Here is a 14296-nt window from a genome sequence, read left to right as displayed (position 1 = left end):
GTAATCAACACCCCAACACAATAGACATTATTTCATCTTCTATGTGAGGCCCTGGCATAAAAAGGGAACTTTAAGTTGCTGCACAATTTGTTTTAAAAATATGTATGAAAATACTTAACTATGTAAATCATGTGACGATATTTCCTCGTTCCCAGCACTGTAGATGAAGGATGGCAGACCATCTTTGGAGTGTATTCATGTCAAGTCTTCTCGTGACATGTGTCATGGTTTCTTGGCCAGCCTGCAATGGTGGGAAGGTTCTGGTCTTTTCTCTGGAGGGAAGTCATTGGGTGAACATGGACATCGTCATCAAGATGCTTCACTCTCACGGACACGCAATTACTGTGATACGGACAACCAAAAGCTGGTACATTAAAGAGGAATCTACATATTACACCTCAATTACAATACCTGTTATGGAGGGCTTTGATGATGACTTTTTGAAGCCAATGATTTTGAAAATAATTGACATAGAGAGAGGTAATAGCTCTCCATTTGCATTTTTTAATCTGCAGATGGAGTTCTTCAATTTCCTCTCTAAAGTCTCCGAAATGGTGTGTGAAATGTCCAAAAATATGTTTAAAGACAAGGATTTGATGAACCGTCTGACAGAGAGTCAGTATGACCTGGTACTGGCTGACCCAGCATGGGGAACAGGTATTTTGGTGGCTCACTATCTTCAGCTTCCTCTAGTCTATAATGTACGTTGGGTAACCAGTGGAGAGGGACATTTTGCCATTGCACCTTCCCCTGTATCTTACATTCCAATGACTGGATCAGGACTCTCTGACAAAATGACCTTCGTAGAGAGAGTAAAGAACATGCTTTTCTACATGATGATGAGAGCTCAGAACAGGTTCTTAGTTCGACCACATTACCAGGCTGTTTGTGATGAGTTTTTTCCAGGTGTGGATTACTATGAGTTATTACAGGGGGCTGACCTTTGGCTGATGAGAGTTGACTTTGTCTTTGAGTTCCCTCGCCCCACGATGCCCAATGTTATCTATATGGGAGGATTTCAATGCAAACCTGCCAAGCCTCTTCCCCAGGACCTGGAAGATTTTGTTCAGAGTTCAGAAGAACATGGAGTCATTATCATGTCTTTGGGGACTTTTATCAGTCAACTTCCAAATGACATAACAAATGAGATTGCTGCTGCTTTTGCCCAACTGCCTCAGAAGGTCGTCTGGAGGCACACAGGAGACAAGCCTGTTACTCTGGGCAACAATACCTTACTAGTTGACTGGATGCCACAGAATGATCTATTAGGACATCCCAAGATGAGGCTGTTTGTAGCTCATGGAGGAACAAATGGACTTCAAGAGGCCATTTACCATGGAGTCCCGGTTGTGGGCCTACCTCTGCTTTTTGACCAATTTGACAACCTCATTCGTCTGAAAGAGAGAGGAGCAGCAAAGATGCTATCTGTGGCCACAGTAGACAAGGACAATAACTTCCTTGAGGCTGTAAAGGAAGTACTAGATCAGCCGTCCTACAGGATGAACATGCAGAGGCTTTCCAGGTTACACAGGGACACACCAATAAAACCACTAGACAGCGCCCTCTTCTGGATTGAGTTTGTCATGAGACACAGAGGTGCTGCTCACCTGCGCACAGAGTCCTACAAAATGCCTTGGTACTCCTACCACTCTGTTGATGCCGTTGTGTTCTTAACAACTATAGTGCTACTTCCTCTGCTGACTACTGCTGCGCTTATCAGATTCCTATGTCGCAGTTTTAGAAAGAAAATTGAACGTGAGTAAAACATGAGCATGTACCGTCCTTTACTGTAAAATCGTCCAATGTGAAAGCAACATATTAGATTTTTTTTTGATAAATTCAACTTTATTATCATTGCAGAGTACAAGTACCATACAACAACATGCAGTTTAGCATCCAACCAGAAGTGCAAATAGTAATATAAAACATGATAAGTGATAGGTACAGTATGGCAAGTACAGTAGTTAGAGGTACAGGAATGGATAGCAGTAGGATATGTACAGTTAAGGTAGCTATGTATAGTATGGTGTATACAGATGTATAAATTAAAGGCTATATCAAACAGAGGTATGTACAAATGAGCAAAAATATGGCATGTGCAAAGGGTAGAGTGTTCACATTGACCGGGGGGGGGGGGGGGGGGGGGTTGTTCAACAGTGTGTATGTGGGGATTGTTCAGAGTGACAGCTCTGTGAAAGAAGCTGTTCTAGAGCCTGCTGGTACAGGACCTGAGGATCCTGTACTTCTTGAGACTCTGACGGTAATACTTTTTTTGTTAAATCTTTTATGGACATTTTTCAGTTATCTGATCATAACATTTCTAAAAAGGTGTTAATCCAACTGTGACATTGTATTGGATTATAGATGATCATGTGCCAGCAAAGAGATCAGATTGAATATACTTGCACTGTGATTGTTGAAAAAGCTGCTTACCTGACAGAAATGACAAATAATAGCTTTGTTTCAGTAAATCTAATTTTACTTCTGGAGAGGCCTGTATTCTTTTAAAATATGTTTTACTTATAGTAAACATGCATATATAAATGACATGTGTTTAAGTTTAATATACAGCTGTAAACGCTGTATCATTGCATAATGAGCTTTATATAAAATAAATAATTCCTTATTTGAAAAAACATTTGTCTTACATTTATGTTTTGGATGCTGAAACGTGTTTTATAATAAAGATAAGGCCAGAAGTAGCCTATTATTTCTTTAAAACAATTGCTCCATTTCACAGCAAGTTGCCCAGAATAAAAACAGACGGTGTCTGTCCAATGTTTTTTTTCTTCCTATCACAACGACTGCCTGGCCTGAGCTAGAATACTCTTCCTGCTACAACTGGTGAATTGCTTATTTAGTCAAATGTATCGATTGTAAGTCACTTTGGAATAAGGCGTCTGCTAAATGCCAAAAATGTAAAAGAATGTTAGCCAATTAGTGGCATGTAATACATTCTTACACTAAATGACAGTTTCTGGGTGTTTGTTGCGCAGGTCAATACTGTTATGCTCTGCTCTCGTCTCAACCCCACACAACACCCAAGCACACACTTTTGAGAGCAGCAGAGGGCAGTAGCACTGGCCATCTGGAAACCCTGGTGGGCCAGTGGATCTGTGGGCTGCAGGGCAGATGAGCCATGTGATCTGACATGAGTGATGTGACCCTGGCAGGGTCAGCCACAGTGCAGCAGCCCAACATCTGTCTGGAACACGATCACTGACTGGGGATGATAACAAAGTCTTGTTTGAGGTGCATGGCATCATCATTGCTAATTATTAACTTCTTCTAAGTTCTGGATATCATTCATGGCATTTCAGTGTGTAGTAGTAGTAAGTGTAGTAACAACCAGTCAAATGATGGCACTGGTATGGTAAATGGCAAGGATACTGCTTTTTGGCATAATACATCTGTTGTCATGACAACTTATAATTCAATCTGAACTGATAGGGGAACTCATAAGTAATTTAATATTCTCTTTCTGGTTTTAATTGAAAGCATCATAGGAAGCAAGAGAAGGTATGACAAATTAATGTCATTTAATTTCATTACTCATGAATATGTGATTAAAAAAAATTCCCCCCCTAAAATATGCATTGGAGAAACAATGTAAACCATGATGTATTCTTTGGCATGGCAGGAGGCCTATAGGTTGGTGGAGGACAGACCTATTTCTATATCTCTGCAGTTATACTAGTGTTGTGTAACCATGAATGATAACCAGTTCTCTGTTATGGCTCCTGCAGGTCCATTGCGTTAACAAGGCCACATATGCCTCTTTTGTCATGGCAGCCTTCCAGGACAACAACCAGGCCCAGTGGCCACCCAAAGCAGGACGGAGAGGCCAGCCCCCCAGGTACTGAAGGTGGTCCCCTGGAAGTCGAAAGTAGAGGCGAAATCATTAATTAAATTAATATGCCTTCGTGGCCATGGCAAAGGTGAGAGAGGCCCCTCAGGTCAGAAACCAGGCCCAGTGGAACCTTTTCGAACCGCATTATATTATTGACAGCCGTTATCAAAGGCAAACTCAATGTACAAAGATTGGGCTGGCAGTAGCAGCTCTCTATTAAAGAATGTTAGTCATAGCAGAATAGTTTTTCCAGTGATATCTTAAGTTAATGAAAGTGGTTAAGAGACAGAGAAGGTGAAAGAGGGAGAAATAGGGACAGCATCCATCATTGATTTTCAACAAAGCGGAAATGTATTCACATTTTTCTAAAGGAAAGTCAAAACATTAAATCGGATGCCGACATGCAGACTAAAAAACTAGAAGATGTCACAAATGTGGCCCATGAGCCAGAAAGTTTGCCCAACCCTGATTTAGATGATATGGCTAGTTTATTGTTCTTAAACTGTATTATGTTTATGTCAGCAGATACGCAGATACACACAGTATAAAAAAGAAAAGGGTGACATTTGAGGGCGACATTCTCCTGTCTCTACTGACCACAGTGCAGGACATCCAGGAGGTTGAGAGGGGGTATAGAGACATCCAGGAGGTTGAGAGGGGGTATAGAGACATCCAGGAGTTTGAGAGGGGGTGTAAAGGCACAGAGGAGAGACAGGATGTTATGCAACTCTACCTGCAGCACCTGGGGGACATGGACACAGTCATGGCCTCAGCCTCGTGCTGCTCTCAGGACGACGAGCCCAGACTCAGCCTAGAAACAGCCCAGACTCAGCCTAGAAACAGCCATCTAAGCAGGAGAGGTCACAACCTACAGGTTACAGCCTACCCAGCCTCCACCCAGGAGAGGTCACAGCCTACCCAGCCTCCACCCAGGAGAGGTCACAGCCTACCCAGCCTCCACCCAGGAGAGGTCATAGCCTACCCAGCCTCCACCCAGGAGAGGTCATAGCCTACCCAGCATAGAAATTACACTGAACACTGCAGTAGGCTCCCAATACTACAAACAGTACACACCATACAGTATTGTAAATAGTAAATACTAACACATTTCACAAAAACCCTGTAGTTAAAATACTATAGTAATTATAGTATTTTAACTATTGTAATATATTTATGACAGGCAATTAGCATTTTACAACTGGAGGATGAGTTGCAGTTCAACTGTTTGGCCACAAGGTGGTATCAGATGGCACACAATATGCACACTATTTCATCAGTCCTACATAACAGGACTTGTATTTATTTGTTAATGTTCGTGTCAGTCTGTTAGTTGCATTATCCAGGGTCAGCATGGCACCATATAATGGAGAACCATAATGATTTTGAAAATGGACCAATGTAACATGTTCATGTTATGGAAATGGTTTATTTGTTCAGCAGCTATTATAGCAATTTAGGCGACAGTAAACATGGAAAACACAATATTTATAAATCTCCACCGAAATACAATCTGACTAAAATGTGTCTATCCATATTTCTTTCTTAGTTATTTTCAGGTTTGTTTCTGTATTTGGAAGGAACAAGGTGTCAGCCCTGGGGGGTATTCCATCAACGTCGCTAAAGGAAAATCCAGGCTGATTTTTTAGGCTTATCTTTTGTTAAATGTTGCGAAATTGAACGAAATAAGTCTGGATTTTCCTTTCCTTGATGGAATACGCCCCAGGACATCTGTTGTCATCAGCAACCATGTTTGCGTCCATCATTGTGATGATGAAGTCGTCGGCTGAAAGTCCAGCCAGCACACCCCACCCCCGTTGACTGAGAAAGTCCAGGCCGTTTTGTTGTCCCAATAGTGTCACTGGTGTCATTGTGACATTTATCTCCACCTACAGCAAATACTAAAGTCCAGCCAGCAGAACATTAACTCCTTCCTGTCTGACATGGAATCAAAATACTGCAAAAAAGGAGGAAAGGTCCAAAGCAGAGGACTTCAGTCTCTGAATCTTGTTTGTATATTTATTTAATGTTGTAACGTAAAGTAACATTAGTCAAACGTGTATGTGCTCTTCTTGTAGCTCTGGCCTATTAAAAGAACAATAGATAACATACCGTAATTTGTATAATACTGTTACTCTAAGGTTCCAAGGCATAGAGCAGATTACTCTTCAGAGAAGGGGTGATGTTGACAGGAGGTTATGCCAGAGAGCTTTTTTGGATCCATACCCTAGAAAGTTTACAACTTGTTCTCATGAACACTTGTGTATGTTTTGGTAGTCCACTAAATCTAAGACTACAATTCCCTTGATGCTTAGTCACTAGGTACATTTTTGACACAGGTGTTGTGCATTGGCTAAATCAAGAGATGTTGTTTGAACCCTTAAAACCACTGCATTCACTTGTCTGCTTTATGCCTGAAGAAGGTCTATGACCGAAAGCTTGCAATAAACGGTTGTTGATGTTTTTTTGCAGTGTTTGAGTGTGCGGATGCTGTTATTTTGCACTCTTACCAAAGGTAAAATGTTGTTTCTTTTATTGTTTGTTTATATTATGGTGTTTAAAACAAGAAACATGACAAACCATGAATAAAGAAATAATAAAGAAAGTTCAGAAATCAATTATTCAATTATTATTCAATCAATGTATTTTTAATAGCATTTGTACACATCTCTTTATTATTTTAAACTGTATAAAATACAGGGGTAGAGGGATACTCCACTTATTTTTCTGAAAATCATTCCATTACGCTGTAATACACTTTTGCATTTTCACTGTCATGGAAAGAAAGAAAATTCAGAAAAGTGGATTACAGTGTAATAAATTTACTTTTGAAAAATGTAATTCAGACTTCAGAGTGGGGATTCTGTCACTAGTCTATGACCGCCTCTCGCTAACAAACATACTTAATTACACAACAGAAGATGGGGAGTGATAATATAGTTCTGACAGCTGAGGGGAAAAAAACCAAAAACAAACAGGAGGCAGCATTCTGGATGATCTGCAGAGGTCTGATGGCGGAGGCAGGGTGCCCGGCCCGGAATGCATTGCAGTAGTCAAGGTGTGAGATGTTGTAGAGGAAGAATCTGCAGGAGCGTGCTGTCGCTGCGATGTTCTCCGCACAGGATAGGCGGTTGTCCAGGATCACGCCAAGGTTCTTGGCTGTATGGCAGGAGGCTACAGTAGAGTTATCAACTGTGATGGAGAAGTCTTGGAGAGGGCAGGCTTTCCCAGAGAGGAAGAGTACCTCAGTCTTGTTAAGGTTGAGCTTGAGGTGGTGGGCTGACATCCATGTAGAGATGTCAGCAAGACACACAGAGACATGTGATGCTCTATCAGCATGTTGTGATGTGCTAAACATAGATGTTCCTAGAGGTTTTTCCTTCTTAGCTGCTATTCACTACCAACGCGATGGTAGCAAACATGTTTGTTTTGATTTTTCAGTTTGTTTTTGATTTCAGAGCGAGTTTCTCTGGTATTTGAGGTGTACCAACATTCAAATAAGCATGTATGTCATTCATATCTCTGCAATTAGTGTATTGTAACTCTCATCGGTATTGAGCCTTGTGTTAAATCACTTTATTCCACTTGGCTAATGGTTTCTGTCACTGAATATGGGGTGGTTATGTTGAATGACAGTAGCCTATATCCCTAGTGTCATGGTGAGGTTATTCAAATGCGGTTTAATTGCGGGAGGATAGCACTGAAGGCCTAGGTGTAAAATACACGGCCCGCCACTGAATTCCTTCATAATCTTACTCATCTGCTTAGTTTCAAATTGTTGTGTTCCTTTGTCATCTTTAAGGGATGGGCTCACATTAGATTCCGCCCTGCCCCTGGCCAGAATAATCTATGTTTGGCCAACTCTGCTTTTTGAGTCAACCAGTCTGGATAGAGGGTCATAGTAAGGTCGTAGAAGTTAATATTCATATTCAGATTCAGTTTCAATTTAATTGTCATTGGCATAGTACAAGTACAGAGACAACGAAATGCATTCAGAAACTCGTTCGATGCTAAATGAGTGATTTGAAAGAGGACAAGGTCTAATGTACGTCCTGGTTCTGTCTAGGGCCCATCTTGAGACAAAGAGGTAGTCGATCCTTGAAAAAGAATGGTGAGGGCGAGAGACATTTTTTAAATCTCTCTTTTGGATTTACAGTTCTCCATGCATCAAGCAGGCCCAGAGAGCATGGACTTGGGCACCCGTGATGTACTGGGCGGCTTTCACCACCAGGGTCTTCCGGTCAGAGACGGAGCAGCTGCGATTCCACTGTTATGCAATTAATCAGAATGCTCTCTATGGTGCACCAATAGTAATTGACCAGAGTCCAGGTGTGGTTGTCAAGATTAACAAACTGTGGTCTGTTGGTCAGGAAGTCCAGGATCCAGTTACAGAGGGAGGTGCTGATGCCAAGGTCACTGAGCTTGGTGACCAGCTTGGAGGGGATGATAGTGTTGAATGCTGAGCGGAAGCCAATGAACAGCATCCTTGCATAGGTGTTGTTTTTATCCAGGTGTGTCTGGGCAGAGTGTAGTGCCGTGGAGATGGCATCCTCCTGAGGATCCAGTGTGGAGGGATGGTGGTCTTTAAGGTGAGGCAGGACCAACCCCTCAAAGCACTTCATGATGATGGGTGTTAGTGCAATGGGGTAGACGTCATTTAGGCCTGCTGCAGCAGGGTTCTTTGGCACTGGCACAATGGTTGCTGACTTGCGGCACGTGGGGAGAATTGTCTGGGCCAGTGACAAGTCAAAAATGTCAGTGAAGACCTCGGCCAGCTGCCTAGCGCAAGCCCTGAGCACATGGCTATAATTCTGTAATTCTTGTTGATGGGACCCTGGCAGGCATCGTTGATGATGATCGTTGGTTTGTCCCTGGAGTTTGATTATCACCGGGCAAGGTCGCGCACTCCACAGCCCCAGGCTGCTGTGTGCTCGGGCGAGTTTGATATGGCTTTTATTCCAGTCCAGTGTGGTTCCAAGCCAAGCACAGTGGGCAGCCAGGTTTTGAAAAACTGAACAGGACGATTACCGCATTAGCAAATGCTTTGAGATCTGCAGCATGCTACCACCCACCCTGGAGCCTCACAAATGTGCCTGTCGGCAAAACACATCCACGACGATGCCATTGCACAGCACTCCGCCCTCACCCACCTGGACAAGAGGAACTCCTATGAGAGGATGCTGTTCTTAGACTTCAGCTCAGCATTCAACACCATTGTCCCCTCCAGGCTTGACACCAAGCTCAGAGACCTAGGCCTTAACCCTGGCCTTTGCGACTGGATCCTGGACTTCCGGTCGGACCAATGACAGGTGGTGAGAATGGTCTCAAAGACCTCTACCCCTCTGACCCTCAACACAGGAGCCCCCCAGGGCTGTGTCCTGAGTCCCCTCCTCTACTCCTTGTACACCCACGACTGCGTGGCCATGCACGGCTCCAACTCACTGTGTTACGACCCCATATAAGATCTAGGGATATAGGGTGTAACAATTAGATAAAACCGGGGGGACAAGAACCAGAGGAGATGGAAGAATATAAAATAAACAAGATTTATTGTAAAAAGGTAACAAACAGGTTTCAGAGAAATACATGAACTGAAAACGACTCTATAAAAAGCGAGATGAATCTAATGTATAAATGAAGGATTAAGTAAATGAATTCACTGACCAAGTGGTAACCCTAACTCTAACCCTAACTAACAGATCCAAATACAAATAAGACTAAATTGCTACAAACATAAGATTAACAAACACAACCTACAAAACTACGATCTACAAAACTACAGCTGTATCAAACAAAACCAACGCAAAAACAACTCAGGAGTTGTCGTCTGGCCCATTGAAGTGTCTCTCCCAGCCTTTTATCCTCCCTCCACCCTTGATTGTGGATTGAGCACAGGTGTGCCCAATCAGGCTGTCACCATGGCAGTAGGCAGGAGAAAGGACAATCACCTGGGAGAGAACACAAGAAACAAACAAGGACACAGGACCACACACTACGGACAGAACACAGTGATTAAATTCACTGAGGACACAACAGTGATTGGACTGATCACTGACGGCGATGATATGGCCTACAGGAGAGAGCTTGACCACAGGGGTCAGTACAGCCACGAGAATAACCTCTCTCTCAACACTGACAAGACCAAGGAGCAGGTGGTGGACTTCAGGAATAAAGGGTACAGGACCCCATCACCAAGGGAATAGGACCCCATCACCAAGGGAATAGGACCCCATCACCATCAAAGGGTCCACCGTAGAGAGGGTCAGCAGTTTTAAATTCCTCAGCGTACACATCTCCGACAACCTCATCTGGGACAGCACACAAAACAGGTGGTGAAAAAGGCACAGCAGTTACTTTTAGGCTACATTCACACAGCAGTGAAATGTGACCCAAATCCGACTCAGGGCCCTATTCCTCGAAGCGCAATTAACTCTGATCCAGGTTTAAATCAGATCCGGGCGCTAATTTCAGCTTGCGTTCGGATCCATCAATGTGGCTCAAATTATTCGCTGAGCAAACCTGGTCGCAAGCAGGTTTACAGGTTGGTTTAGGTAATGCGTGAGTCAAAAATGTCTCACAGGCGGAAACTACATCCCGAACGACAGTTCCGTCAAGTGTCTTTTAGGAAATAGTAGTTCCCACTTTTTACGAGATAGATAGATAGATAGTTTGACTGTGTGATAGATAGATAATTTGATATTTTGAAAGTGTGATCGATCGATAGATAGATAGATAGTTTGATTGTGTGATAGATAACTTGATATTTTGAAAGTGTGATCGATCGATAGATAGATAAATAAAAAAGTGTAAAAAAAGATAGGTATGTCTATCAACTTGCATTGCCATCATCACAGTGCTGTGGTTGGTGCAGGGGTTAAGGCAGCCAGCTAGAGGTCTGAAGGTTGCCGGTTCAATACTTGATTTAATTTAATGTTGTTGTTTTTTTTACATTTAACTAAAGCCTTCATGCAAATCGATTTACAATATATATATATATCTGTCTAAGTGAATCATCTATCCATCAGTAATCATAAGAAAAAATTATCTATGCCAAATCCAGGGTCCAGTTAGAACATCGTTTCTCAACGGGGGCGTTCAGACAACATCGGGGGGCGCTGGAACAAATATTTTTTAAAGGGGGGCGTTGAGGTGTTCTTGGGGGGCGTTCACGCATAAAGTATTTTTCTCTTGAAAAACAGCTGTCAGCAGTGTTATTACGGGTACGTTCGTAAATGCACGAACGGTCAGTTCGCTTGGACAAACTGTCTTTTCAGTCAGAGCACCCATCTCTGAGCGCTCTGAACTTGGCCGGGCTCTGTGACGCAGACATATGAATATGTCCCAATTGACGCTCCAATCGCCCGTGAAGCTCATGGGTGAAGGGGGTGGAAAAGTAATGGCTGCCATGCTAGCTATCGTTGCTCGCTGACTTGTCTCGTCTTCTAAAGTATCCAAATCACTTGATTCCGATCCTGACATTGAATACTCTACCTGTACTCACTTCATATTATCTAATAAATTGACGTGACGTGAACAAGATGGCGGAGTAGAAGCCTCGCGGTTACTCTCCCTTCAATTTATCTAAGCAAACATTTATATTTATGCTACGAAATCTGATACTAAGCTACATCAGTTGAACGTTTATTAGTCTGTTTAGTCCTGTCCACAATGGCTAGTCGTACGCGCAAAAACAAAGATACATTGGCTATGCCGATGGACGGCGACGAAACCTCAGAGAGCGCTCTCACAGTGGCCTCTCTCGAGGCTACACTTAAACGCTATTTTAATATAGCAGAGAAAAACTCCAACGATCGATTCGACCGGCTGGAGACCCAACTGGGATCCATGGAGGCAACCCTGACCAAACACGAGAAGGAGATTAATGCACAACGCACATTCACCTCCAAGCTACATGAGCGGGTAAAGGACTCCGAGGTCACTACCTCTCAACACACCACATCCCTAGCTCAGTTCGAATCCAAACTGGCATCCTTCGAGGATAGGAACAGAAGGGACAACCTACGAATGATCAATCTAAAGGAGGGAGAAGAATCGGGGAATGCAATGTCCTACCTCACTGCCAACTTCCCAATATGGTTCCCCTCCCTGGCTGACAAGCCGCTGGAGATCATGCGAGTTCACCGCACCGGGTCTCCTCGAGCGTCTTCACCACATCCCAGGTCCTTGATCATTAAATTCCTTCGCTTCACAGACAGAGACCGCATCCTCCAAGAATCAAGGAAAACTCCCGTGGAGATCACCGGGCGCACCATCCGTTTTGCAGCGGATTACAGCGAGTACACTTCTAAACTCAGACGGCCCTGCTATCCGGTCATGCACCGGGCTCGGGTACTGCGCTGTGAGGCATTCTTGCTGTACCCCGCGGTCATCAAGCTCATCCACAACTCTGAACACCATCTATTCCACGAACTATCAGAGGCAGAGAAGTTCTTTTCTTCACTTGAGGACAATTCCTGATCGGGGTAAGGCTCTTAACAAGAGCTCGCTCTAGACTTTGTTTTTCAAACGATAACTGTTGACGATAACATGCTGGACTTGTTTACTTCCTGGTGGGGCGTTACTCACGGAGGACGTCACTCCAATGACTCTCTTTGTTTATTTCTATCGTGTAGCAACTCAGTGAGTGTAAATCCGGCTGACATCGCTGTAAAACCACTATAGTTATTATTTTTGCTTTCTATTTACTGTAAATGCTGATCCAGCTGTATGGTGGCTGACTGTGTGCGACACATTTCGCAATCTGAACTCTATGATAGGTTGCTGACTAATCAGATTGAATAGCGGTATAATAGCCTAATGTTTTAAGTTTGCCTGTTCCACACAACCTTGCTTATTTGAGTATTTTGAACATATGGGGTGTCCCAATTTACGTATGACATTATAGGTAGCTTGAACACAATTATTGTTTTTTATAATAGAACTGAATAAATATATAATTTCATTGCTGATGGCTTTATAACCCCAAATGATACTTGAAAATTATTTCTTTTTTTCTTTGGTTTCTAATTCTGTATTATCATTATTTTTTATTATATATGGTAATTACTCAAACAAGGAATAGCTACAAGGGAGAGGGAGGGGTATCTGACTATCTTTTCTTCACTGTCACTTTTTTGGGGGGGAGGGGGGAGGTTGGGTGGGCTCTGGATGGACCTTTTTGTCCATTTATTTTTTGGGGGGGTTGGGGAAGAGGGGTGCCGATTGGGATTAGGGGGCAAGGGGTGGGTGGGCTATGATCATGGGGCTTATGGGGGGGTTGGGGGGGAGGGACAGGATCCTATGGTTGGAGCTCTTCGGTTAGTATCTTTCACTTTTTTCTTTTACCAAGATAGCTATGACTAACATTACACTTCTGTCTTGGAATGGGCGGGGCCTAAATATCCCTCATAAACGCACAAGTACCTTAGACTTCCTACAGAGAAAAAAGATAGATGTGGCCTTCTTTCAGGAATCTCACCTATTGGAAAAAGATGTTAGTAGATTACAGAATAAATATTACCATGTAATTGCCTCCTCCTCAAATACCCCCCAAAAAAAGGGGAGTAGTGATCGTTGCCAAGCGCAGTTTTCAGTTTAAAGATCTTGGATCTGGGAAAGACTCTGAGGGCAGAGTAAGCTATATAAAAATGATGGTAAATGATAAGAAACTGGCCTTTGTTTCAGTATATGCACCAAATTCCTTTGATATTGGCTTTTATGACTACTTAACTAAATTGATGTTTGATCTATCTGATTTTGGTTTAATAATAGGGGGTGACTTTAATGCTGTATGGCTACACACGATGGACAGAACTGGGGTTAACGAGGGGAGAGAGCAACACCTGGCGTCCTCTGCACTAAGGAAATGGGCTAGTGACTGTGCTGTGGTAGATGTCTGGCGTTCTTCTAACCCCTCCGTGAAAGAATTCACTTGTTTCTCCTCTCGACACAGATCATTCTCTCGCATAGGTTATATTTTTATATCCAAACATCTGTATGATAAGACATCAGACTTCAATTTACTTCCTATGTCTCTCTCTGACCACAGGGCGGTCTTTGGCAGAGTAGCGATCTCCCTGAAGCCTAAAAGGGCTCCTCGCTGGCGCTTTAACTCCACCCTTTTGCAGAATGAATCATTCCTAAAGGAAATGAAGGAACAACTTGATGAGTTTATTGTAATTAATAAGCCATCTGTGGATGATCCTGGTATTCTCTGGGATGCGGTGAAGGGGTTCATTAGGGATAAAACTATTGGTTTTGCCTCTAATCTACACAAATCCAGATTAAAACATATTCAAGACTTAGAAAAGAAAATTGCTGAACTGGAGATCACAATGACTCCGAAATGTTACCCCTGAGCTAGTTCTTGAGAGAGAAGTGTTATTTAAAGATCTTAACCATCTTCTCAGACATAGAGCTGATTTCCTCATTCATAGAACTAGACAAAAC

The 14296-nt window shown here is 42.9% G+C and overlaps 1 protein-coding gene across 1 annotated transcript; it reads left to right on the top strand.

Annotated features, from left to right (window-relative positions):
* Positions 1 to 281: 281 nt before the first annotated feature.
* On the top strand, positions 282 to 2110 carry LOC308175840 (UDP-glucuronosyltransferase 2B31-like). The gene has a single exon (XM_080550394.1). The coding sequence runs from the start codon at positions 297 to 299 to the stop codon at positions 1761 to 1763; it is 1467 nt and encodes a 488-aa protein (XP_080406520.1). The 5' UTR covers positions 282 to 296; the 3' UTR covers positions 1764 to 2110.
* The last annotated feature ends 12186 nt before the right edge of the window (positions 2111 to 14296 follow it).

This window comes from Nansenia antarctica, assembly GCF_963989245.1.
Source record: "Nansenia antarctica genome assembly, chromosome: 1".
Lineage (NCBI taxonomy): Eukaryota > Metazoa > Chordata > Actinopteri > Argentiniformes > Microstomatidae > Nansenia > Nansenia antarctica.
The sequence above is the reverse complement of the archived record's forward strand: the minus strand, read 5'-3'. Positions and strand labels throughout refer to the sequence as shown.